Here is a 25,726-nt window from a genome sequence, read left to right on the forward strand (position 1 = left end):
GGAGAAGCAGTGAGAATCCACACCTACGCAGGGCAATTACCACACCCCTTGCCTTACACCTTGATTATAAAATCATCACCAGGCTGCAAAGAGAGGGAGGGACCAGAGGTATTCCCGGGAGGTCAAGAGCCCAGAACCTGATGCTCAACACTAACCTGGGCTGCAGAGGGTGGGCATGGACAGGGAAAACCATCCTGGAGCCACAGGACAGCACCATGTTCCCTGCATTTAAAAGGCACTTATTTCTAACAAAGCAAGGGAGGAGGACAAAAGGGAAGCCCCATTAAGTGCAAGTCAGCAGGGAAGGCTGGTATCAAGCGAGTGCCTTGGCCTGCGCAAGGCAGGGATTGCGACAGGGGGCTGTTTCCTCACACCAGGCGTTGTGCTTGTCCAGGGAAGAGCAGCAGCAATCCCAGGCAAGCCTCTTCCACCTCCCACCTCGCTCAGCAGAACAGACAGGCTTGATAGGACACGCAGCCTGCAAGGCAACAGCATCTTAATGGGAACCTGAACCCATCCAGTCCCAGATTCCCAGTGACACCTTGCGATGTGCCTTCTCTCTTGGCTATGCAGCCAAGGGGAAGCTAAACAAGATCCTTTGGCAACCAGCACACGAGGAATTGAAGCACGCAGTCTTAACCAGTTTACAGAAGTTTTTATTGTTCATTAGGGAAGCTTTTGTGCAAAAAAAAAAAAAATCAAGACAATGTGTTTTGTTTTTTCAGAAAGCAACTGCACGTTTCCCCAGCACGACTCAAGCGGGTCAGGTGCCACAGTCCACAGGAAGGGAGAAAACTACAGGGACTCCCAGTGGCAGCACAGGATTTCCCCAGCTCACCTCGCCCCGCAGCTCGCCAGCATGGATCCTCCACTGCTAAAAAACCCCAGAAAAATAAAACCTTCCCAGCCTGTCCAGTTGCCAATGCAGCCCCACCTCCCCCCCATTAGATCCACGTTAAGAGAACACTGTCCCGTTTAAAACACCAAATACCATCCTACCACACCGGGGTGTAACACAACCCATCCCTCCAGGGCAGCGATGCCAAAGGAAGAGCCCATTCCCTATCTGCTGTATCTACCCCAACTGGGATACACCACCAGAACACTGCACAAGCCTGCCAAGACAGAAAGCTGCAGGTATTTTATATCTTTAGGGGAAATTTTCCTTTTTCTTTTCTTTTGAAGCATTTTCTTTTCTTTTGAAGCATTCAGCAAACAGAAGAGACAAACCTCTGTTGCCATCTGTCAGCACTGCCCAGGCATTTAGTATGTACAGAGTAAATAAAAACCTGCACTCCAGTGGTTTTCCAATGAAAAACAGTCTGCTTGCTGCTACAGCTTTGTAACTGGAGCTCCTGCTCATCCCAGACACCACAGAAACAGCAGGAGTTAGCAGCACCTTTCTGAACAGGACTGGAATTTTCAAAGCTCCTCATCTGCCCAGCTGCTCCTTCCCAAAGGTCTCCTCAGAGCTACTTTGGTGCCTCTGTTTTGATCCAGTGTTTTGGGGATTAACTTGATCAGAATTACACAGCAAATCCAAGGTCTGTCTCAAGCAATACAAGATTCTCACTCCCAAGGGCCTGACATGTTCCCAGGAAAGCAGCCTGCCTTGAAGGGTTTTTTTGGGGATTTCAGGCATTTCAGTGGAATTTCAGAGAGGTGTGAAAGGCAGGCTGTGAGGTGTGCCAGCAGAGCTTCCAATACCTACTACAGTGTTCCTACCATTTGCCATCTCTATTTGCTGCACTTCCTCAGGAGGGGGTCAGTGAGAACAGGTGGCAGCAGGGGAAACTGCCCCCGAGCCTCAGAGCACCTCTGAAGTTTTAGATGACTGAAATATGCTATGAGAGAAAAAGCAGATCAAGGAACAAATGGGCAGTTTACAATAAGCCCCATTTCTCCACACGTTCCACCCTCAATGCTGAACTCCCTTTGACATGTGCACAGCTCCTGCTGACTTGTTCCTCCTCCATCTCCCAAATCCTCGGCACCCAGCCTGGCTGCATGTGGGAAGCTGCAAGACTAAGCAGAATTGAGCAACTAGGATATGGAAAAAAAGGGAGTCATTCCTTAAGTAACGTCAGCATGCTTCAAAAGACTGACATCCCACCGGATAGGGCTTGGCAGCAGAACACCCATGCTTAGACCCAGGAGCTTAAGGAAATCAAAAGGATGTGATCAAAGGTTGAGGGAGGGTTTTTTCCTCAGCTATAACAACACCACGAGCCACAAGCGTGGTCGCTCCAACGCAAAAGCGTGATCACTCAAATGCACCTCTTTAGGTTACCAGTGACTCTGAAAGGTGGCTGGGCACACAAAGCCCCCTCCTCTGCATCTGTAGAGCTTTGAAAATTCCAGCCGAAGGGATTCCCGGATTCAACATTATCCCTTAAGAGTTCCCATACACAGAAAATTAACATTCTAGCCAGATGTTAAAAATGCAAAGCATGTAAAATCTTCCCAATGCTCCCCTACAGAAAGACACTTGAAAGTTTAGTCGCTACCTTGACCTTTTTTTAAATTAAAAGATAAGAGCCTTGTCTCATTTCATCTTCTCTGTCATTCTTCCCAGCACCTAAAAAACACTTCAGCCTACCAATTAAAAAAAAAAAAATCTACAACACACTGACTATTTTTAGGAGCATAATGAGTTAAACTGTACAATCAGAAATATCTTTGTTAAGTCAACGATGAAGATCTGATCCTTCAACAGCAGCACTGCTACAGAAGAGTTACAATAAAGGAACTTGAAGGTCAAATTGTTAACGAGGCAGAGAGGAGGGACAGGTGAGATACAGCTCTCCGCCAATCTCGGCCCACATGTTTTAAGAGCCATGGCAAACTTTCAGAACTGGAAATTCTTCTTCTAGTTCCACACGTGGCGTTTGCAGTGATCAACAGCCTAAAGGGAAAGCAAGAGTTGATGTTAGTGGAAAAGAGTCTGTTTGCAAACCCGCGTGTGTCTACACAATTCAACACCTGATTCTGAGCCAAGATCTCGGGAGCAAATCTGCTTTTCTTAAAATAAGCGATTTTGAAATGGACTAGAATAAATAACATCCTCGTCCCCACCCAGAAGCTTCAGGAAAGAAGGTTGATGACCCTTAGCCACTAAAGCCTGGCAGAGAAAGCAATGCTGGAAGCCAATTTTTAGAGCTTGATGAGAGATCATGAGACATGGTCTGTTTGCTGCAGGACCACTGACTACATATAAAGCTGACACTGTACTTTACTATAAGTTCTGAAATACCAGCAGGCAGGTGGGGATAGGAACAAAATGTAGAGGAAAGTCAGCTTTGAGAAAGCTAAAGCCTATGAAAGACCCTCTAATCAAGCCAGCACCCCACTGCTTTTTTAAACTGGAATACACCCACTTCCAACTGTGGTAGAACCTGAAAGTGGCCATTAAGGAGCTATCAAAGATCAATAGGAAGCTCGAGGCAGAGCCCTGCTTTACGTACATTGCATTGAGCAGCAGTGTCCATGTTCTTACACCAGTAACCTGGACCCCAGACACAAGCATCATCCCCCAGGAGAGGCTGTTTAGCTGATTCACAGACTCCGAGTTTCTGTGAAAAGAACAGCAAGAGAGAGTCAGCACCTTTTTAATTGCACCCTGAGATCCCAAGGCCATCCTTACACCTGAGTGAGTGTGGAAGCTCCACTGAGGTGGGTGCAGGAGCTCTCATGGAGGTCACAGCAGCAGCTGAATGAGCAGCCATGAAGCTGGGATCTGACACAGGGAAGAATTAAGTTACCACAACTCCTTTTTCATATCAAGTTTCAAAAAACAGAGAGGGACTTTTCTCAAGAAGTGCCACTTAACCTCCCCACCACATTCAGGGCACACCACACCCTGTCACTGAAGCTCAGCAGTGGCAGATCTTTCCTTTTGTCATTCCCTGCACTGGGCTGGCACTCAGCTGTCCATTGAGCCCCAGGCCTTGCACAACCACATTTGCTCCAAGCATTCAGTGTGCTGATTCTTATTCCAGCAGAGTTGCCATGTGCTGGGCACTGGAAGGCACACAGGACTGTATCAGAGCCTGCACTCAACAAAACCAAAGGCAATACTCACAGTGCAAACAAAAGTGGGATCCATCACTTCTGCCAGGAGTTGCACAACCACAGGTTCATACTGTTCCACAAACTGAACACACTGTAACAAAGCACAGGTTGAGAGATTCTCCTGTTAGAGCCCCTGAAAGAAGAGGAATATGTGGTCTGCAGCAGGCAGGCTACCCCAAACACCTCAACAGCACTGTCAAAAGGGATAAAGCAGAGGGCTGAGCTCTGCAGATGGAAAAGGACTCAGCATGGCACCTACCACACAGTTTTTTACCAGCTCATACCTGCCTGCAGCTGTCTGCAGACAGGTTATGAGGAGAGAAGGGAAAGGTCAAAAGGAAGAGAACCAAACAGGACAGACTTTGGGAAAAGAACCAAGCAGGATAAGCTTTGACTGCAAAGCTTAGTCTCTGATTGTGGAGATCACTGCTGTCCCAAGAGGAAAGCACAGGGAACCAGCTGGAGACAAACATCCTGAGCAGAACAGCAGCAAAGAAGCAACAACTCCCAAGCACTTTTACCCAAGGAGTTCCCATTCCTTTCAGATCAGGCAGCAGCAGGAGCACTTCCCATCCGGAACAGTCTCTCTCCCCCTAGTGGAGAGGCCGCCTCCAGAGCTCAGGAAGATGCTGCTCTCAGCAGAGACTAACAGCACCATTAATAAATCAAGCACAGCTATTAAACAGCCTCGCAGCAGGAAGAGCTGTTCCAAAGCTGCTTTAAGTCTGTATATTCTATCACTGGTAAACTTACAAGCAGTTGCCACTTGCTGACACTCAGCAGCCACCTAATAAGATTTCCAGGTAAATCTTGATAGTGGTAGTCCCACAGGTGTCTCAATGGAATTAAGCCAGCCTACTTCCAATTACTCCATTAATCCCCTGAACAGGATCAGTGTTGAGGGAAAAATAAAACCTTCAGCTGTTCCCCCCCACTGTTCTCAGAGGATTTCCAGGCAAACCTTTCCTGACTGCAAATTAGTACAACAATCCAGCCAATCAATTCAGGTCTTTAAAAGCCTCCATCTATTCAAAGGACTGCCAACTCCCAAGGATGGGAAGTGAGAAAACCTAATCCCTCTGCATCCCAAACTTCTCCCAGCTTCTAGCTGAGAAGACTCTTGTAAGAATCAACAAGAGATACTGGCTCTCTAGTTTTCCCAAATGCTCTGCAAGATGCCCCTGCCCATAGGAGGAGGTTAGAACTAGACAGTCTTTAAGGTCCCTTCCAACCCAAAGTGTTCCAGGACTCCCTTCTCTTCACCTCCATCTGCCTTGTCCTGACTGGAAGGCAGGCTGCCACACAGCAAGGCCTGTGAGGTCATTCCACTGGCTCAGATCAAGCCTGTTCCCTCTTTTTTTGTTCTGCTGCACATTAGAAGCTGTTGTGCTAACAAAGGGGAAAAACCTGGGAAGGATCAGGTTGCTGGACAGAAGCCAGTCCCAGCTGCACCTGCGGACAGTTTGTCTCCAGCCACGGACAAGGCATTTGGCCAAACACAGAGACCTCTGTTATGAGTACCTGAGCATTTACAGCAGAAGCAGAGACACTTGAGGGACGGACCTAAAATTAGCATGTAGACAAAATATCAGGTGAAACACTCAGAAAATGAGGTTAAGCATAACTGTCACTGTAGGACCCACGTAAACACAACAAATCAACAAGGACAGTTCCCAACCCTCAACAAGACCATGGCTTTTTAGTCGGCCTCCTGCCCAAACTCCTTACCTGATCACTGACAGACTCTGGCAGGAAGTGACACACTTTTTCCAGTAAAGCTTCGATTTCAGCTGTCGTGGCATTCTTCTCTAGCTCTTTGTCTGCATAAGCCACCACCATCTTGCAGATATCACAGAAGCCACCTGCAGGTTTCACTACAACTGAGAAGGAAAATAAAAACACAAACCAAACATCAGCGCTTAGGTAGTTCCCCCCCAAGCAGAAGGAGGCAGCCATCAGCAAAGCGTCCTAAAAGAGACCTCATCACAGGTGAACCGGCTCCTTTTGAACACCAGACTCCTCACCACCCACCTGGCTGCTGTGGAAGCTTGTTGGCTGCACAGCATTTCAGCATAACACACACAGCTTCAGGATTCGTTGCCTCCAAGAGCATGTCAATGACAGCCTGGCCATAGACCTCTATGAAGTCCTTGCACTGGTCTTTGACAGTTCCTGGGAACAGGCGGCAGACCACTTCCATTTCATGCACAATCTCCTCCTGAAGCACAAAGGAGGGTGAGTGGCAAATGAGGGACAGAAATTTCATAAGCATGTCTTTTCTGTCCCACCTAGGACAGAAGTTTTGCTGTCATGAAGACAGGCAATAAAATTAACTTCCCTTCCCCCTCCAACACAGCCCCCTTTCAGCCAAAGCCTAGGAAGAGGTACCACACCCACCACTTACACACCTCTGTCTTGTTGCTCTCTAAGAGGCCAGTCACTTCTTTCACCATGGTCTCACAGATTTCACACACGGAAAAAGTTTTCTCTTGAACTGAGGCCTTCTCTTGAACTGAGGCCTTCTGAGTACACAGAAGAAACACACAAACAATAAATCAGCACTGGACCACACTTGACAGGGACAAAACTCCTAAAAGACCAGTTTAACAGCATTCACGTGCAGCACACTCCTTTACCTGGAGCTGTACTTAAAAGGTCACACAGAACTCAAGCCCAACGTCAAAAGTTCTCAGGAAAAAGCTCTTCTGAATGAACAGGCACTTTGTATGACTAATTAAGACTACAATCCCCAGGCTGTATAAGGAGGGGAGTTGAATTTAGTAGACACAGAGAAAAAAGCAATTCTACAGAGACAGAAGTCAAGGGAAATATATAGTGGTTTTTAAACTACATTAACTGAGGACAAAATTTCCTAGAATTGAGAGCACCCTCCTGATTGCAAAGGAAACCTTTGGAGAAGCCAAGGCACTTCTTCAAACTCAGAACTTCAGCATTCTGACTCTGATCTCTCACCTGCACAAGCAGAGTGCTGCCCCATTATTAAAAGGGATCGAAGCATAACTTCAAACATAAAGCAAAACTCAAAGTGAGCAATTTGCATTTGAGGTGTCGTTCAGAACTGCTGGAACAAGAGTTCCCATTTCAGTCCTGAAGCATTACCTTGTAGCTTTGGCTCATTGTAGGCTCTGCTGTTCTAACAAATAAAATGGTTCTCCTACTTCACAAATCACCATCAGAAACAAGAGGAGGCCAGGAATTTATATGCAGGAAGACTTGGATTATTCTGTGCATAAAAGCTCATATTTTTCTGTCAGTTTGTTACACTAAAGCAAAAAGGAAAGCAAAGCTTATAAGTACAAAAAGTCCATTTTACCTCCACAGTTTCCACTTTCACCTCATGAACCACTTGAGCTGGCACCAGAGGCTGAAGGGGGACAGACTTCACAGAAGCACAGAACCCAACCATGGCACAAATGTCCTTTGGTTGCTGGAAAAAGATGCATAAGCAATTTTTTAAAGTCTAGAAGACTCTGCTCTTTCTACAGAGCCTGTGAGCAGGAACAGAGAACAAAGTTTTAAAAGGTTCCAACACAACCAGAAGTTTCATGACTACTTCTACTCCAAGTATTGCCAAAGCATTTGATATGGTTACAGGCAGGACAGCTACCAGGTGAAATATAGTAGTTCCTTTTAAAGAGGAAGAGGTTAAAAACCCCACTTAAAAACCCCATTTACCATCAGCCACACTATGCAAGCCCTTCAAAAGGAGTTGACTTAAGAGCTACCAACACCAAAACAGGCCACCAGCGTCACTTTAGACCTGCATCCACAAAGCTGCTCCCCAGCTTTAAGTAATCACAAAGAGGCCAATTATTCTGACTTCAGAGTTCACCCAAAAGCTGAAAGAAATGCCTAGAAAAAAGGACTTCTTTCCTCATCTCAAACTACCTTCTTTAAAGCTGTCAGTAACATCACATTCTGCAAACAGAAACAGTTTCTCGCATTACTGAACACAGCCTACAAGAAACAAAAGTTAAGCTTGTTAAAACCTTAGCCTAACCATTTTTACTGCAATAACTGTATTTCCAGTGTTCTTTTCACAGTAAGAGAACAGCAAACAGAAACAAAGTCTTTAAAAAGGCTTTCTGAGTCTTTCTCAAAGGTTTTGGAAGCATACACTACCAAATGCAAAAATAAATGCTGGACATGAGGCTAACTGCACTAAGGAGGTCACATGATACCCAAAGTGACAAAGGTTGTACAGAGCAAGACACAAAACTTGAATTTTCCCACCTGAAGTCTACTTAAGCTAAAAAAAGAGACCCTTGGTCCTACAGGTAATTAGAATATTAGAATATCCCACCCTGTCACAAGCTTCCTACAGAAGAGGCTTATGCCAGAGTTAATACATCACATGCCATAACCTCATGCACAGGCAAAAGCAGCATCTCAAAGACACTGTGCTACTTCAGACTACTCCAGGCAGCACCTTTAAGTCAAGCCCTTTGGTTCATGCATTGTAAGAAGCAATTCTAGATATTAATGTTACAGCAACACCCACATACACACGTTCTCTCACTGAGAGATGACAGACACAAGGTCTCGCAGGTCTGGGTGAATTAAAAGTCCAAATCACTCTAGGAAGCAGGAGCCTAAAGGCCTCCCACATCTTTTCAGTTCATGTACTTTAAACATCTATACCATTGTCCTAGATTTAAAGGTTAACCAAGAAGAGACCCCAGGGCAGCTTCGCTCAAACCCCTTTGAGTCCAGACTTCAGGCCAGCAGCTGACAGGAGCCACTGGCATTGCTTTGTCCACATCTGTCCTTCTTCTAGGAGAGGGATCACATTTCCTGCTCTACTGGCCAAAGCGTAATCAAGCTGAAATCTTCATAGCACAAGCTGGTATCTGGAGCTGGAAGTAGGACTGATGCACTGGAAGAGGCCTAGAGTCTTTCTCTGTTTTAATGACATAAATATCCCTTGTATCTGTCAACACTGAGTACAGTCACACCATGTACACAGCTAATAGAGCAAGAAGTGAACTACAAGCCCTTTAACAGTAAAAGGTGAACTACAAGCAGGCTATCATCACAGGCAAGGTGCTCACATACCTGATCCTTCTGTTGACAGGGGAGATTGGAGACAGAGGAGGAAAGGAGAAATTAAAGATAACAGTTAAGAGAGAAAACACATCAAGCACTTGGAACTGCATATATTCTTTCCATGAAGATAATGGCACATGACACAGTCCCCACCCCAAAGATCCTTAGCACTGATAATTCACATTTAATTGCACAGTGCTGACCAGCATTACTCATTTGTAGTTATTAAGGCATCCTGGGCAAAACACTACCTCCAAAGAGTCTGGACAACACTCAGACGGATGCAAGGTGTGGTCATAATCCAATTTCAGGTACTAACACCACACTGCATTGCAATGCTCAAAATGAGAAACCAAGTGTTGCTAGAACAAAGATTGACTTCCCCCTCAACAAATGCTTAAGAAACAGGATGAGCTTCTAAGTAGCCTTTAGCAAGTGGAAACAAAAAAAGGCCACTGTGTTGCCAAATTCAGGTTCAAGTCGGCCACATATTCTACTCAGAAATTCACCTATGGTTTGTTATGTTACTTGTGGCACCTAGGGACTGCATCCCCTAGGAAAGGCTTCTTTTTTTTTTTTTTAAGGCTGTGAGATCATAGCACATACAAAGAGGTGCTATGGAGGTGGTCAGAGGGAAATGTATGTTGCTGCAGAAGACCAGAGCTGGTGCAGTACTACTCCCTTTCCATGGGTCTATCAAAGAGCCCAGAGAGTAGGGCCTCCAGATAGCAGCTCCAGGAGAAGGATGTTTAGTCTTGCTTCAGGAAGAAGCAACACTTGAACTAATTTTGCAACACTGTGACAGACAACTCTAATATACTCTAATATTGGTGGGGAAGGGGGAAGTGGTGTAAGTACAGGACTGAGATAAAAAGAGTATAAAGGAACACGAGTAATGTATCTTCCACATTTCAAAGGATTCAAGTGCCTTTTGCACCACAGAAGTGAATTCCTTGTGAAATGAAAGGAAGTGCTAAAGAAAGCATTCTGAAACTGAAATCATTATCCAATTAAATGCCAAGTTCAAAGCATCAACACCCAGACTTACAGGGCTCTCCCCAGGGCTTAACTGCAGCACGTGATCCCTGTTTCCAAAGAAGTTAGCTACACAAATCAGAAAAATTAACTGAGAACAATTACTATATTCTGCTGATCTTACCATGTGCATCATCATCTGGATAGCCAAGTCAGAATATTCAGAGATATAGGTCTTGCACTGCAGGAAGGGGGAAAAGAAAGTCTTGTGACTATCAAACCACTTGTGCTGTAGAGTTCATCTAGAATTTTCTAATACATCTCAAGGCATTAATTTACCTGCTCTACTTAATAACTATTCTGCTGTCTTTCAGAGCTTGTCCCAAATACAAGACAGCATTTCAGATTACACAATCACATCACAGATAACTGCTTATCTGAGGAGTCCTTCTCTCTTCCACTGAGGGCAAAAAGCCCTCCCCCTACTGATATGACCATATTACCCTGCCAGATCATTTTGGTGAAAAAGGCCCTTAAGGGTTAGAAGCAATCTGGAGTGTCTTTCTCCTCCTCCCCAGTCCCATACACCCCCTCAACTTTCCTGACCATCAAGTTTACAATTTCAGTGTTACTGTTATACTATGTAACTATTATACTGTGTATCCTACATGGAACACAATCTCCTTTGTGTTATTAAATAGAGAATACAATAGAGGGGATTAAGGCCCTGAACAAACTATTTTGTGTTTGCATTCAGGAACAATTTTTTTTCAACTAAAAAGGACAGCTCACCATATCGGACATTCCGGGTCCCAAACGGTCACACTCCTCCTTGGCATGAGCAACCAAAGACTTCACAAAAGATGAGTTTGTCTTCACAGCTTCCTGAACATCAGTGACCAGCTGAATGCAATCCTGGCACACATCCCCACTCACCTGGACAAAGAAGGAAAGGAAACCGAAGTTGACATAACTTCTCATAACACGTTGTAGAAGCTTCTGTTCCTATCAAGTTTTACAAGCTATTTTGAGCTGTTTACAAACCTTAGTAAATACTGTGTAGAATACTTTAAAGCCTGAGATAATAAAGAGACAAGCTACTGCTGGTATGTGCACCAGCCACTAGATGGAGATTAGGTACATACTTGGCTTCAAAACCGAGATAACAGTTAAGATACCCAATCTTCAGAATCTCTTGGTTTTGTTACAGACCACAGCGGGAAGGTTTCCAAATCTGGCATAGATCTTACCAGCTTCACCCACAGCAGCTTGTTCTGCACCCACTCAGTGTTTAACTCCCACACTCTGCCTTGCTACCAACACTCAGCCTCTGCTCCCAAGCTCATTGGCTCATCTACTCCCCTTTGTCAACTATTTGTTCTTTTCCAATCAACCTCTACATTCAGAGAGACAAATGCTTCCCTCGAGGAGCACAGTTGTAGAACTTAATCCAAGATTAGACACAGGGTCCACACTGGAACAGCCCTGCACCCTTACCTTAGGCTTCTGCTTGGGCTTGTCCTGAGGGTAGAGGAGAAGAGGCACGTTAGCCATGAACGGGGATGCCAGTTCAGAGAAATCCAGCTCTGGAATCTTGTTGGTCTGGAGCTGTTTCTGAAGCTTCATGGCTGCAAGGTGCTTCTGAAGGGACTGGCACAGGGCGAGGGCACTGCACACAACCTCAGGTTTATCCTAGGGGGGACAAGATACACTCATAAAGCTCCAAACTCATGTTGCTTTTGTATGAAGTTAAGAATAGAGTCATTCAGCTGAAACATGACAGATGGGGAAAATGTTTCACAGCAAGGAAGCAGGCTTCAAACTCACACTACTCACTGCAACACCAGTGATCCACACGGGATTGAAGGATCATATGCACAATCCCATGCAGAAGAGAAATCTGGGCATCACAGGAGCACAGTGGTCGAAAATTTTCTACTTACTAGCTCTTCTTTGATCATATCCATGATAACTGGTAGGTAGGAATCCACAATTTCTTTGCACTCAGACACCAGGCCTTGGTCAGGAAGAAACTCGCACGTCTTTTCCAAGTAAGAGCGGATCTCCTCCTGCGAAAGATGAGGTAGGCATGGATAGATTATCCCTCTCTCTCAAATGCTCTTTCCATTCCCAAAATGCACAATACAAAGCCTAAAACAGGCTCCTTGGACTCAGATAGGTCCAGGCAGTGGGAAGCACAACTAGACTGAGGTTTTACACTGTAAGTCTATTTTCCTCAGTCCTGACCTTTGATGAGACCCTGCCAAAGTGAAAACATGCAGTACTGCTTGCAAGGCCTTGCCAGAGGAGAACATTTACATTTAAAGAGGAGGAAGTGAAATTATAGACTTTGTTTATACAACGTATTCACAGATTCACAAAAGAAAAAGGGAGTAAAGTGCCCTCAAAGTCAAAGACCAGTTGGTGTGATCATCCACTTCTAGAGTCTGCAGTATCCCACCTTCTAAGGCTGATAGCCCATTGGCACAAGAACAATTTTATTAACCACCTACAGTCAATCAGGGATGTGTTAAAGCATGAGAGGCTCTAGAATTTGCTAATTTCTAAACCAGTAGAGGCTGTTTAAAAGCCTTTTCCCATGTACTCTAGTCCCTTTCAACATCTGCTGCTTCGGTTAGGAAAACAACACAGCCAACAGTTCCACCCCCTAATCACGAGATCTTGTTAGGTCCACGAAATCAGAGTGTTTTGGGGTGAGGAGAAAGGGAGCTCTGCTTACCTCAGTGCCATTATCCTTCAAAACCTTGCCAGCCACCGTCACAAGCTCCTTACACAAGTCACAGGGGATACTGCTCTGGAGAGAGAAGCAGACAGTTACTCTGAGAAAGACTTAAGTGCCTGTAAGGGCAGGGTGCAAATAACACAAACACCAAGCACTGCATTTAGAATGGAAATTAAGGAAGAAATACCGGCTGAGGCTGGGGTGGGAAGAGGTGTTTCAAACAAAGAGTGAGGCTACCTCAAGCATGTCCAGCTCCAGTTTCTTCAGTAAATCAACAAGGCATGAAGAAGCTGGCATGCTACTACCTATTCATTTCAACTAGTCCCAGTCCCTTGAAGCATACTGTCCCAACAAGCCTTCTCCTGAACCTTTTACCTTACTCTTCAGAGACTTCACACTTGCTAGAACCTAAGAACGTTCCAGGCAACTTCACTCATTTTAGTTGTGCTCTGAGATTCCTCCCTTCCCCTAATTTCCCCTAAACTGAAATATCTCAGCAGAGACATAGCCAGTGTGGACTGAATGCCTCTGTAAGTAAAATGCCTTTGTCCCCCCTACAAAGTTGTGAAACAATACCCCAAACTACAGCTACACCTAGTAAAGCAGCCCTCACCTTTAGCGCAAATGCAACTCGAAAGGCTGCACTAAACGTAACATTTCTAGCACTACTTGTCATGGCTTTCATAATTTAGCATATGCTGGAACATGAACTTTTGAGAAAGACCAAAAGAAGCACACAGCTGTTTTCATAATAACTCATTGCTCAAGTGGACTCCATGAATTAGGGTCAGCATAAAGAGGAACGAGTGAAATCCACTAGCTCCATTCCATACATTGCTCCCTGATTGTGCAACAGGTCACGGGAGAAGTCAGCAGACAGGTTGTGCAAGGCAGAGCAGTGAAAAGCAACCTTTATCTAGCACCTAAATTAAGGCACAGCCATCAAAGCAGAGCCAGATGTAATGCTTAAATCCAATCAGAGACTTGGGAAACCTTCCTCAGCACGTGGGAACCAGCCACCTCAGCTGCAGGCGGCGGGGGAAGAGGTGTGAGCAGTGGGTACTCACTACAGCAGGCTTGTTCCAGACGTTCTGCTGGCAGTGCTTCACCGCCCCACACTGCGACGCCGTGCGGATGTTCTGGCACCACACCTCCGGCCCCTTCACACACTCCTTCTGCCACAGCACAGGGCTGGCCACAGCTGCCAGAGAGAAAAACAACCATCCTTCAGTGATTTCTGCTCCAAAGCAAGCAGGTTAACGCTGCGCAGTGTAACCGCCTCCTCTCCAGTACATCACTTTGGTTTATTAATGTTTTTTAAGCACATTTCAATCCAGCAATTTGAGCTGAAACATGAGCCCCAAACACAGATTTACACAAAGAACGAGAAAAACCACAACAGCTGAAGCTCCTTCGTGAAGTGCCTGAGCCTCAGCACCTTGGTATATTCCCACCATCAATCACTTTTTATTAAAAAAAAATAAATTCAAACAAAATACAAACTGCCACTTTGCTTAGCATATAACAACTATCAGATGACTTGAAACAGGGAAACTGCTCATTGCAGAAATCTACACTTCAAACAGCTGATTCCCAAGGCTACAACCTCCCTGTTCTCCTGTTCCACTGTCACTTCAACTCTGAACCAGCCTGGAATTGCTGTCTGCATTCCTCCTCCCACGTGAACCACCCTGTTCTCACATAGCTACTGAGAGAGGGAGGAAACTCACTGGATTAGAAGCCACAACAATGTACACATTACATGGAAGACTTAAGAGTAGGTACACACCAAAACACTGATGATAAACAGAAAGTTTTAATAAACAACCCAAGGAATGTTCTATCATAGTTTTTAAACCACTAAATCTATTTATACTTGTTTTGTTTTTTTTCTCTTGGTCAGCAATTCAACTGTGTACAGAAATACATGTGGGGGTGAAAAGAAGTATCAGTCCTTATCTGGACATGACCTCCCATTCCACGTGGAATTGCCTTCCAAACCTATAAAGTTTTCAAGTAAAACACAGAATGCCATTTCTGGACAGTTTTCCTAAGGAAATGTAAAACATCTGCACTATGAGTAAGCAAGAGGAAAAGTGAATCAACTGCACCTTTTTGCTGACTTTCCAAGCTTCTTTTTTTTTTTTAATTGTGCTGTCTGGACTGGACACCCAACTGCTCCCAGGTTCTAAAACCATCCTATCTGTCAAGCAGGCTCAGTTTCTTCAGCAATGCCCTATGCTGCACTAACCTATGAAGAAACAACTCCTATAATCCTACAGCAAACAAGTTCCAACAAAATCTACCATGGTCCAAAGCCTATAAGGCACTGCTGTCAAAGTTCACAATAACAGAAACACCAAAGCAAAACACAAACCCAACCTGTTCTAACCCATTACCTGTACAGGTGTTGTTGAGGATCTTTACATCAATGCTGTTTACACATGACAAAATCCTGTAAAATTACACTGTCAGCCAAGAGGCAGGAGTTAAGCTGTTTCATCCCTACAAACTTCTAGTAAGGTTACAGCAGATGAACCATCACTTTTCCATTTCTCATGTCTTGTTCTGAGCAATCAGGGGATCAATGTAACAGCTGAATTACAAGTGCATGTACCAGGTGCACAGCCACCACACATCAAACAGCCACACAAACACTGCTTTATAGGTGGCATTCTGCAGCCTTCTCAGCTGTTGATTTAATAAAGCCTGTTTACACTGGATTTCAGAGGAATGACCCATTTATTTCAAGAAAGACGTGCTTTGAACACTTAATCTTTTACACAACAGCTTGGAGCTTGCCACCCTCTCTCCCAGCAAAAAGCCCTGATTGCACATTATTGCTGAGCAAGACAGCACACCAGGACTGCTTGTGAAACTGTAGGGGAAAAAAAAAGACTTCAAAGCTCCTAATAATGTATGGTCAGCAAAATATTTACAGCCTATTCTAAACTCCAGCATTATGGATCTGGGAACATAAGAATAGTTGATTTTCAAAGTCAGACTGGCCAGCCAAAGAGCTGTCAGCTCTGGCAGGGTGACAATAACCAAGTATACACTTGGTTGAGGGAAAGTTATTCTTCTCTTTTAGAGACTGGCATTGAACAGTGGTAAGAAGGCTCTGGAAGGCAGAGTCAAGCTCTGAATAAAGTAAAGCAAGACCTGGACTTCAAACAGTGGAATTAAGGGCTCCCAACTATTTACAAGTAAAGCTTTTAACCTATGCCTTTATTTCTGTAAATCAAAGGAAATTACTGCCCCTACATTGAAACTTACTGTAAAACTCCAAATCTAAACTATATAACTCAAATTAACAGTTATTCCAAGCAGTTTCTCAAAATCTTGATCTAAGAGAATGTTTAAAAGCCAAACTGAGGCATTTGTGCTGTAACTTGCACTGGTTTGATCTGCCTCTTAATGACCTTTGAGGTTCTGTTTGCTTCTTTAAGATCCTGTCATTGTATGACTTTTCAGATCCATACCAGCTTCAGCAGAACGACCTCAGCTGCTTCAGCTGCTCCTTCCTCATAGTCTTAATAACAGGTCACTAATAAGTGCGTAACAAAAATACCACACTTCAGATTTATTCTTACTGATCAGCTTTTTTGGCTGTGTATCTTTAACAAACTCCGTGCTGCATGGCTTCTGTATCAAACATGCTCACATAGTCACAAATGCTCTGACTTGTTCACAAGGAGAGGGGAAAAAAAGGCTTAAAATTAGATTGATCTTTGACAGTGTATTAACTAACTGATGCCTCTGACTTCTCTGCTTCCCTGCATCCCATCTCACCAGCTTGTAAGGAGAAAAATGAGGAGTTTCACAGCCACATTTTGTTCAGATTCTGCTCAAAGCATTGCCACTGGGCACAAAGTCACTTGGAATTTGAGAATAAGGGCATTAATGTTACCTGCCACCCCCTACAGAGGGCCAAAGACAATCTCAGAAGAACTTGGGAGCAGAAGGGACAGTGAGGCATGAGAATAAAACTGTTCATAAGCCACTGAACACTGAAAACTAGTTTTAGGATGGAAGCAAGCACTCCAAACACTTTCTCACTGGTATCATTTAAAGTCCTCACTCCTGCACAACATCAGAGGAAGAGGAGATGCCACTATACCTACAGACTTTTATCAAAAGAAGCCCACAGGCTCTGGAAACCTGGATAAGTTACAGCATGAGATGAACACTTACCTACAGAAACAGAAAATGGTGGAAGAGCAGTGCCCTTTCAGCTGCAAATGACACTGGGGAAGTTCTTTCCTTCTGAGAAGACAACTCTAAATTCCATGTTTTCAGTACAGATCATTCTGGTCAAAGAGTGACCAGGCAAATCTGTTTGTCAGGGCCTCACATGGCTGGCACGTTTTAGAAAGCAGCTACAGAACAAAGACAACACACTGATCGTGGCTTCTTTTCTTCCATCTTCTACAGTGACTTCAAATAGAGCTAAATTTGTATTAGTTTATTTTCTATCACATGGGAATACTTTTGTTAGATGTCCAATACAAAGGATGCACCTTCATTGCAACAATATCCACCACCCTTCCTTTCTGAACGTCCTGGGTAAAACATACAAAACTAAAAAACTCTGCATTAATTCAGATCTTGCAGATTCAGAAAAGTACAGCCTGAAATCCTTTACTGTTCCTGCTTTTCCCCTTTAGCCTGTTCTATTTAATTATGAAACAGCATTTTTCAATCATATATTAACTTACATTACAACAAAGGCAAATATGCCAATGAAGCATGTTAAGAGCTTGTGCTGTCTCAGAACAAAGAGTTTTGACTCTTAACAGTTTTCTTCCCTCCAAATAGCCTTTGCTGCAAGAGGTGCAACACCTAAACATGGCATTTCACATCCCCAGCAGCAACCCAAGAGAAAGCAAAGTACTGTCACTTACAGTGACAGCTCTCAATGCTTGCTGGGTACACCCAAAGGGATAACAGTTATCTCTGGCCTCCTTTTACTTTATATATCGTTCTTTATCTAAGGTCATCCGTTTTTAAACAGAATTCTCCCTTCTCTGTAGGTTAGCTCTCAACAGTCACACCTCATGCCCACCCAGATCTGCCCTCCCCCTTCCTTGAAGTTCTTGCAAGCCACTGTTTTTAGAGCACTGAACAAGTTTATCTGTGAAGGTCAGGGTCTTTCTTTAGTCGTCCTCTTCACTGGTTCCTCCCTCCTTGAACTGCTTGAGAGATGTGGCTTCTTCAGTTTAACAAAAAACGGCCTTTGCTCTACCAAGTTTTTCCTAAATTAAGCAGTGCAAGAAAATGGAGGAGAAAAAAGATCTATACCCACTCTGACCTCTGTGACACTCGTGTCTAACAGACAAGAGAAATCCTCTCCCAGAACAAGTGCTGCCCCAGAAAGCCTGAAGCCCAACAACACAATCAAAATACTCCAAGGGTAGAAGGGTAACAGCAGAAAAGGAAGGAGAATCATTTGATTTGAGGCCCAGGTCAGCACCCCAGCACTGCCAAAACAGCAGGAACACAGTCCTGCAAGTGACAGCTGCCAGAAACCCACATAAAAACCAGTTTAAAGGCCGTGAAGATAAAGGGAAACCTGCAACTCACTCCCACAGTGGTTCTATCCTACTTACTTCAGCAACTGTCCATTGTTTCACTTCTCCAAAGCAGCAAATGCTAATGTTCACCTCCTTCCTCCACACTTGGAATGGAAACATGAACATACAGACAGGTTTAGGGCAGCAGAGGTGAGAGCCCCCTCAGAAAATACCACCTTTTCTCCTTGGAAAGCCTACAGAGCCATGCATGTGGAAGCACAGCTCAGTTCATCATTCCTCTCCAGGAAACAGGAACCTAAAATGTCTTATAATGGCTGTAATGTCTAGATTACCATCCTGCAAGGACAGCTACAGGAAAATTGGTAGGTAATTACCTGTCTTGAGAAAAACCTTCCATTCCCTCAAGCATTTGTATTACTCATCTTCCAGGGAGAGCCAGCCTGATTTTTTTCCCCAAGATTCTCAAAAAAGCATCCTAAGAAATCTCATCCAAAGCTGTACTGAAGCTACTAATGAGACTTCTGTGATTGTGCTTGAAAGTTAATACCTTATATAAGTTTCTATGAACAGGGACTTGAAGGGGCCAGACCAGATTCGCCAAAGAGCCAAAGGATGAACTGGAAAACTATCACCCAGGACACAAAGGAATTCAACTTGAAGGCTTCAGCCTCCTCCAAACCAAACTGTTAGAAAACCCCTGCTGTGAGCAACATGGTTACAGAAAAATTAACCTGTAAATTGGGGGGGGGGGAGGACCCAAAACAGGAAAGCACTGAGCTGCTCTTCACCTCAGTGGGTTGAAGTCAAATGTGAAAGACAATTTGGGGTGCTGTCAACTCTTATGCCTTAACAGTCTAACTTGTCCAAGTATATTAACATATTCATCAGGAGGGGATGTTTTTTCCAAGGTTACTTGCTTAGTAATGTTAAAATAAAAAAGGCCATTCCTTATCTCCCAGAAACACCCACAGACCAAGTGAATCTATCAGTCTCTGCCACTCTGTGCTCTGTTAGTTAGTGACTTTTCCCCATTTCTTTTGAGAACTGCAAAAGCCAAGTGTTTTCAAGTTAAAGAAGTCAAGAGGGATCAACTTACCACCACCAAGTCTTACAAAGTGTCTACAAGTCAAGGAGTGACCTCAACCTGAAGTTATCTGAAGGGCTCAATACTCCACAGCCTCTCTGGTCAGTTAATGAGTAAAACTTCAAAAGCTGTAACCACATCACACACCAGTGACTCTTGCCAGAGGGTTACTACCCTCTGGATTAATGAGGCAGTAAAGTGACCACAATATTTGAGAGATTACAGGCAATTTACAGAAAAATTAGATGAAATCTGGCTGGCTGTTATTAGCATTCCAGTTAAAAATCAGAGTCTTCCTGTTCAACATCTACTGATGAAAAACCAAGCACGAAACATTTCTAACCAGTGTGATTCAGAAGAAATGAGTTTTGAGTTAACAACCACAACCAGGCTCTTCCTCAAAGTGGGGAACAAGCTCTCATTTTGGTACATGCTTCTGCCTCAGGTGCTCCCTCGCTTCCCTCACCAGCAGACAAGTATGGCAAGAGGAGCAGTTCGTGTATGTACAAGAAATCACAATAAAGACAGCAGAGAACTGGATGAGCTGAGACAGTAAAATCACCTCTACTGTCCCAATAAATTGTCCCAGTTACTGCAAAGGTTGCAAGGGAGTAATTTCCAGACAGGCCAGAGGTCACTGTCAAGCAGGTCCTGACTTCTGCCCGAGATTTTTCTATGACAGAATCTACAAGAGATAACAGGACGTTCAAGGGCATCTGGTAGTCAGTCAGCAGGAGACAGTGGTCCCATACAATACATTAAGATATTCCCAAAAAGTTATGAGAAGCATTTTTCCCTGCAGATCCCTGTAGAAATACACCACAACACGTTGGACATACTTATTGTCCATGCCCATTATTTCTGGTTTTGCTTTGAGAGGGTTTTCTGGGGGAGGAGGATGGGACAGATGTCATGTGAGTCTCTGCAGAATTCCTGTACTTAACATCCCCCTTTCACCAGGTAAACATATCCACACCACAAAGAGTGGGGAAATCTGCTATCTGACATCTGAAACCAAACACTGCCCCACGACCAAATAGAGAGAAGCACTGCCCTAAAATACACACTCACACTTCAAAGACCACAGAGGCAGCCCTTTTAAATTGCAACAGGAACTCTGATATCTTAATAGAAGCAAATTAATTGGGGGAAAAAAAAAGCTGCTACATTAAAAAAGTAAAAGAGAAAGTGAAAGAGTAAAGAAAAAACAAACAACCCCTTTTTATGTCATACAGTTCTAAGGCGTTGCCCCAACCTACTTTGAAGAATCATATCTATGTGAGATACTGAAACAAAAATCCAGGGGCAGGCAGCAGTAACTGGTCCTGCTTCCCCCACAGGTACAAAATAAAAACCTTCCTGCATTTTCTACCAGAAAAACCTTTCCTGCAATAGCACAGCCCAACCTCCTGGAGAGCCTCAGCCGCATCAGGTGACACAATGAGTTTTGCTGACAAGCTCCCCCCCTCTTGCTCCACCCTCTCCATCCTCTGGGCGCTCGGAGGCTCCCAGAACAGCTCCTCTGTGGTGCGTGGAACAGCACAACCCGAGTGCAAAAAGCCCGCACTGGGCTCGGGCAGCTCTGCGGATGCGATGGTGCATTCGCCAGGCGTGACTAAGCAGGGAGAACGGCCTGCTCAGCTCCTCCAGACACAACCGAGAGCCACTCTTTCTATTTATAAACCTCCTCGGCACACAGGGAGGGATTGTGCAAGGGCAGGTTTACCCAGGGCACATGACTGGTGCGCTATCAAAGCGCCGCTGCGTTCTGACGGCTGTGAGGTGCCTCAGACCCCGTTATTCCTCCAACAAACAGGGCCTTCATTTTTATATAATTACAGAATCATTTAGGTTGGAAAAGCCCTCCAAGATCAAGTCCATCCTGTGACTGATCGTCACCTTGTTACCCAGCCCAGAGCACTGAGTGACACGTCCAGTGGTTCCTTGGACACCTCCAGGGATGGGGACTCCACCAACTCCCTGGGCAGCCCCTGCCAATGCCTGACCATCCTTTCCAGGAAGAAATTCCTCCTGATATCCAACCTGACCATTCCCTGGCACAGCTTGGGGCTGTTTTCCCTAGTCCTGTCCCTTGTTCCCTGGGAGCAGAGCCCGACCCCATCCGGCTCCCCCCTCCTGTCAGGGACTTGCAGAGCCAGAAGGTCCCCCCTGAGCCTCCTTTTCTCCAGGCTGAGCCCCCCCCAGCTCCCTCAGCTGCTCCTGCTGCTCCAGCCCCTTCCCCACCTCCATTCCCTTCCCTGCACACGCTCCAGCTCCTCAGTGTCTCTCTGGGGTGAGGGCCCAGAACTGGACACAGCCCTCGAGGTCTCTCAGCGGTGCCAGCACAGGGATGGGCACTGCCCTGGGCCTGTGCCCACACCATGGCTGGGACAAGACACCTTCCACTCTTCCTAATTTAACCTACAGCAGTGGGCTGCACCAGCCTGGCATTTACTGTTAGGAACTACACTCATAACCAGAACGAGCCTGCAAACCACAGAACACAGTCCCATTATCTGCTTTATCCACATCCTCCAGAAAATTCAAGCCAGGCTAACTCAGCCTTCAAATTTCCTGTCACCAGATGTTCTGACCAGCGTTTGCTGGAGGAATTATATATTAACTTGAATCTGCCCTCCTTCCAAGGTTTAAGTCTACTATTTTGGGAAGGGGTGTAAAATAATCACTTCCTCAAAGTTTGTACTTTCCACTCCCAGCTTAACTTTCATTTTAGAAAGAAGGAGGGGGAAAAAAAAAAATCAGCTAAAGAGAAACTGAATGCTGTTTCAACAGCACGCCCAGCCTTCCTTCTTTCCTGGCCTCAAAGACAAGCAATAATCAGAGTGTGCATCAGTGGTCCAGAGATGCCAGGACCTGTCCACCCTGCTTTAATTCCTTTGTGCATCCCTTAAAGGGAAGATGCACAGAAGCCCTGTAAGTAGGTCAACCAAAAACCCTCACGGCCTGTAAGCCAGCCAAGTGACTCCATTAAGATACGCCAAGGGTGGCTAAATTTTTACACGGATAATTAACGAGCTTAGGAGACGAAAACGGTGTTTCAGGTTGTCACAGCAAAATCTTCAGAAAAATCTGCACGATAAGAGAGTCAATTAGTATTCATAACAGAACCTTGGTGGAGAAAAGACGGGTGTTTATTTGTGTTAAAACAGGGACTTCCTAAAGAAAAACAGGCCCGACGAGTCTCCTGCCACACTCAGTTGCATACCATGCCTTTAACAGGTAGGCCAAGTGAAGTCTCATTGCTGAACTGGTTTCTCATTACAATTTCCCTAAATACACTAGTGGGAAAGCTGGTGGATACTTCAAGGTGAATCCTTTTCACTTTTAAAGCACAAGAAGCTGCAATGGTTTTAGCGATTTGGAAACGGTCCCAGTAGGAGTGGTAACTGATGGCAGCTACCTCAGTGCAAAGCAGACTCAAAAGACACTATTAACGCAGGTAAATATGCAGAGTGAAAGCTGATATTTGCTTTCTTGCTTCCAGCCTGAAAAGTCTGAAGTTCTCCATTACACTGTCCACATATCAGCATATTAAATATTATCAGTCTATCTAGGGGAAGGTGTCCCTGTACATGGCAGGGGGGTTGGAAATAGATGACCTTTAAGGTCCCTTTCAACCCAGGCCATTCTATGACATTAAAACCAGAATAAAGCACAAGACTAATGTATAATCATGAAAGATTTCATAGGCATAATCTGCTGTCCTCTGCCAGTTGGTTATTCCTGTGGCCTTTAAACAGCCAGTCAGGTTTTTTTTTTTTTAATTGACTTGTGAAATGCTGCAGGTTAACCTTGTAAGCAAATAAGCTCTAGGATTACAGTAGTCCCAATTAGAAGAAAATTCTCCGAGTAATTGTGCACATCACTGTACAAGTCCTTCGATTTTGGGGGTTCTAGCTATTCCATGCCACAACCCAAAGGTGTATTAGCACTCCTGTCAGACTACGCATCGCTTCTGTCAAGCCTCTGCGATGTACAAAACATAAGCACTGCTTGTTCTAACCTCCAGCCCTAGTGCTAAAAGGAGCATATCAGCTATTCCCCCCAGCACTTCCACTGCTGCAACAACAGGTAACGAGGCAGCAAGCAGCAAAATTAGTGGAATTTTCCATCTGGAGTAATGAAAACATGCAACACCGAAGGCCACCTCTCGCCATCTGCAAGAGGATTAGCAGCCATCTCTCTCTGAAATGACGAAGATAAACAGCGCTGCTGGCAGAAAGAGCAGTCCCCACCAACACGGTGCCTGAGACGTCCGATCCGTGTCGGATGTGGATGCACAGGATCAGGAAGTCATTTCCATACCAGCACCGGGAAAGGCCGGTTCCTCACCGGGACCACCCCGACCTCCCTTCTCCCTGGCGCTATTTTTGGGCGATTCCCTCGCCACCGCCCCAAACACAGCCCTTCCACCACAATCACCCCCGAAGGCGCCCTCGAAACCACCCTATCGCCGCCGCCGCCTCCTCCTCTCTTTGGGATCCGGTCCTGCTGTGGGAACACAAACAGCGTTAGGACCGGCCTCCCTCCCTCCACCACCACCACTCCACTCCCCCATCCCGGGCACGCCGGGCGCTGAGGGCAGCTCTCCCTGGGCGCGGTGGGGAAGGAGCCGAGGCTCACCGGCAGCGAGGAGCCCGAGGAGGCTGAGGAGCGCTGGGAGCAGCGGCCGCGCCATGATCGCCCTCCGTGCCCGTCTGCAATGCGGCGCCGCCGGCACCGCCCGCCACCGCCCTTATATAGAGGCGGGGGGCGCACGCGCGCACGGCGCCCCGCCCCCCGCGCAATAGCGGTGGGGGGGGCGCGTGTGGGGCGCGAAATGGCGGCCGGGAGGGGCTGAGGGCAGCGCTGGAGCCGCGCTTCCCCGGAGCCCCCGCCGCTTGAAACGGCGCTATCTGCAACTAAAAAAGCCCTCACAGCCGAAAAAAGGCGCCTTTTGCCTCCACGGGCAGTAGAGCCCCCACAGTGGGCTGGCGGGGTCTGATGGAGGTGCACAGCAACACGGAATGAGAGTGTTAAAGGGTTGAAATGGACCTGAAAGCTCATCTCACTCCAGCCCCCCTGCCACGGGCAGGGATGCCTCCCACTAGACCAGGTGGCTAAAGGCATTATCCAGCCTGGCTTTGAACACTGCCAGGGTTGGAGCATCCACAACCTCCCTGGGCAACCTGTGCCAGTGTCTAACTATGCTCACAGCAAAGAATTTCTTCCCAATACCCACCCTGAATTTCTCCTCTTTCAATTTGTAGCAATTACTCCTTGTCCTATCACTACAGTTCCTAATGCAGTCTCTCTCTCTTTGGCTTCCCCGTGGCCCTCTTCAGGTACCAATCAAAGTCTCTACACAACCAAACATCACGCTGGACATTGTTGGACATGTGCTCCAGCAGGGCTTCCCACCTCACTGCCTGGGGTTAGGAGGCAAGGGGGGTGCTGATTTTTCCTTGCTGCGCTGGGCAGAATCCAGCTCCCCATTGTCACAGGGCAGGCAGGTATCCCTGTGGTCCAAATGAACAGCAATTAAGAACGACAGCCTGAACTGACTTGCTATCTCCCTTGCACTGATGTGCCTTGCACTGATTCAGCAACTGGAACAACAAACTAACCCAGAAAAAAAAAATAATGCAGCGTTTTCCTGACTGGATCAACAGACCAAACCAGCTCAGCTAAGGGCCTGAGCTGGTCCCTCGTGCGCTCCCCAGGACTGTGCAGAGCTGCCAGACCAGCTCCCCTCCTCTTCTAAACCCACATTTAAGGCTTGCTGTAGCTGGAGGAAGGGTCCTTGATAATGCTTCTCACAGCCTGGAGAGCTCCACTTGGGTATCCCCTGCAGCATCACCACAACACACACAGACTTGTCACATCTAAAGTGTTTGCCATCTGCCAGACTTATCCTGCCCATTTCAGGGGGATCTCCAAGGTATTGCTCTTCATCTAAGGGCAGACACAGTATTACCTTGTTAGGTCCCTACCTGTGTGTTCATTTTCCAAGGACCAGACTTCTTGATAACATTTAAGGTTTATTTGCAGTGTGTAAAGGTTAGGAGGAAATGGATCTGTTCTGTTTCACTTTGCCAGGCTATACTAAATAAGGTAATGCACAGTTCTCCTTTTCTTATAAAGAACTTTTAAAATTCAAACTAAGAAACCCCTGTTATCATGCTCTTCTTCGCAAACCACAGCAGGAGAGCTTGATGCTTACACAGGGCCTTTGCCCCTTTGCAGATCAGC

The 25,726-nt window shown here is 45.7% G+C and overlaps 1 protein-coding gene across 7 annotated transcripts; it reads right to left on the reverse strand.

The window, feature by feature from the left end:
* Positions 1 to 638: 638 nt before the first annotated feature.
* On the reverse strand, positions 639 to 24,222 carry LOC113972196 (prosaposin). 7 transcript variants are annotated; one of them, XM_027693014.1, is made up of 16 exons: positions 24,119 to 24,222; positions 13,924 to 14,057; positions 12,854 to 12,928; positions 12,057 to 12,182; positions 11,611 to 11,805; positions 10,906 to 11,049; positions 10,298 to 10,354; positions 9,148 to 9,153; positions 7,406 to 7,519; positions 6,480 to 6,593; positions 6,103 to 6,289; positions 5,800 to 5,951; positions 5,593 to 5,634; positions 4,082 to 4,162; positions 3,465 to 3,572; positions 639 to 2,905 (listed from the first exon to the last, which is right to left on the reverse strand). In XM_027693014.1, the coding sequence occupies exons 1-16, from the start codon at positions 24,171 to 24,173 to the stop codon at positions 2,870 to 2,872; spliced, it is 1,626 nt and encodes a 541-aa protein (XP_027548815.1). In that variant the 5' UTR covers positions 24,174 to 24,222; the 3' UTR covers positions 639 to 2,869. The 7 variants fall into 7 exon arrangements, with proteins under 7 accessions (XP_027548815.1, XP_027548814.1, XP_027548816.1 ...); XM_027693013.1 differs by having other exon boundaries at positions 9,148 to 9,156; XM_027693015.1 differs by lacking the exon at positions 9,148 to 9,153.
* Between the last annotated feature and the right edge of the window lie 1,504 nt (positions 24,223 to 25,726).

The sequence above is a fragment of the Neopelma chrysocephalum genome, unplaced genomic scaffold (genome assembly GCF_003984885.1).
Source record: "Neopelma chrysocephalum unplaced genomic scaffold, ASM398488v2 Primary Assembly neopelma1_89, whole genome shotgun sequence".
Classification (NCBI taxonomy): Eukaryota; Metazoa; Chordata; class Aves; order Passeriformes; family Pipridae; genus Neopelma; species Neopelma chrysocephalum.

Bases quoted from the DNA above. Each gene is read 5' to 3' on its own strand.
- LOC113972196 (XM_027693013.1), bottom strand. From the start codon at position 24,173: ATGGCGCGGCCGCTGCTCCCAGCGCTCCTCAGCCTCCTCGGGCTCCTC. The intron at 6,594-7,405 runs GTAAAATGGACT...CTGTGTACTCAG, and splicing joins TGAAAGTGGAAACTGTGGAG to AAGGCCTCAGTTCAAGAGAA. The intron at 6,290-6,479 runs GTGTGTAAGTGG...TTTGTGCTTCAG, and splicing joins TAGAGAGCAACAAGACAGAG to GAGGAGATTGTGCATGAAAT.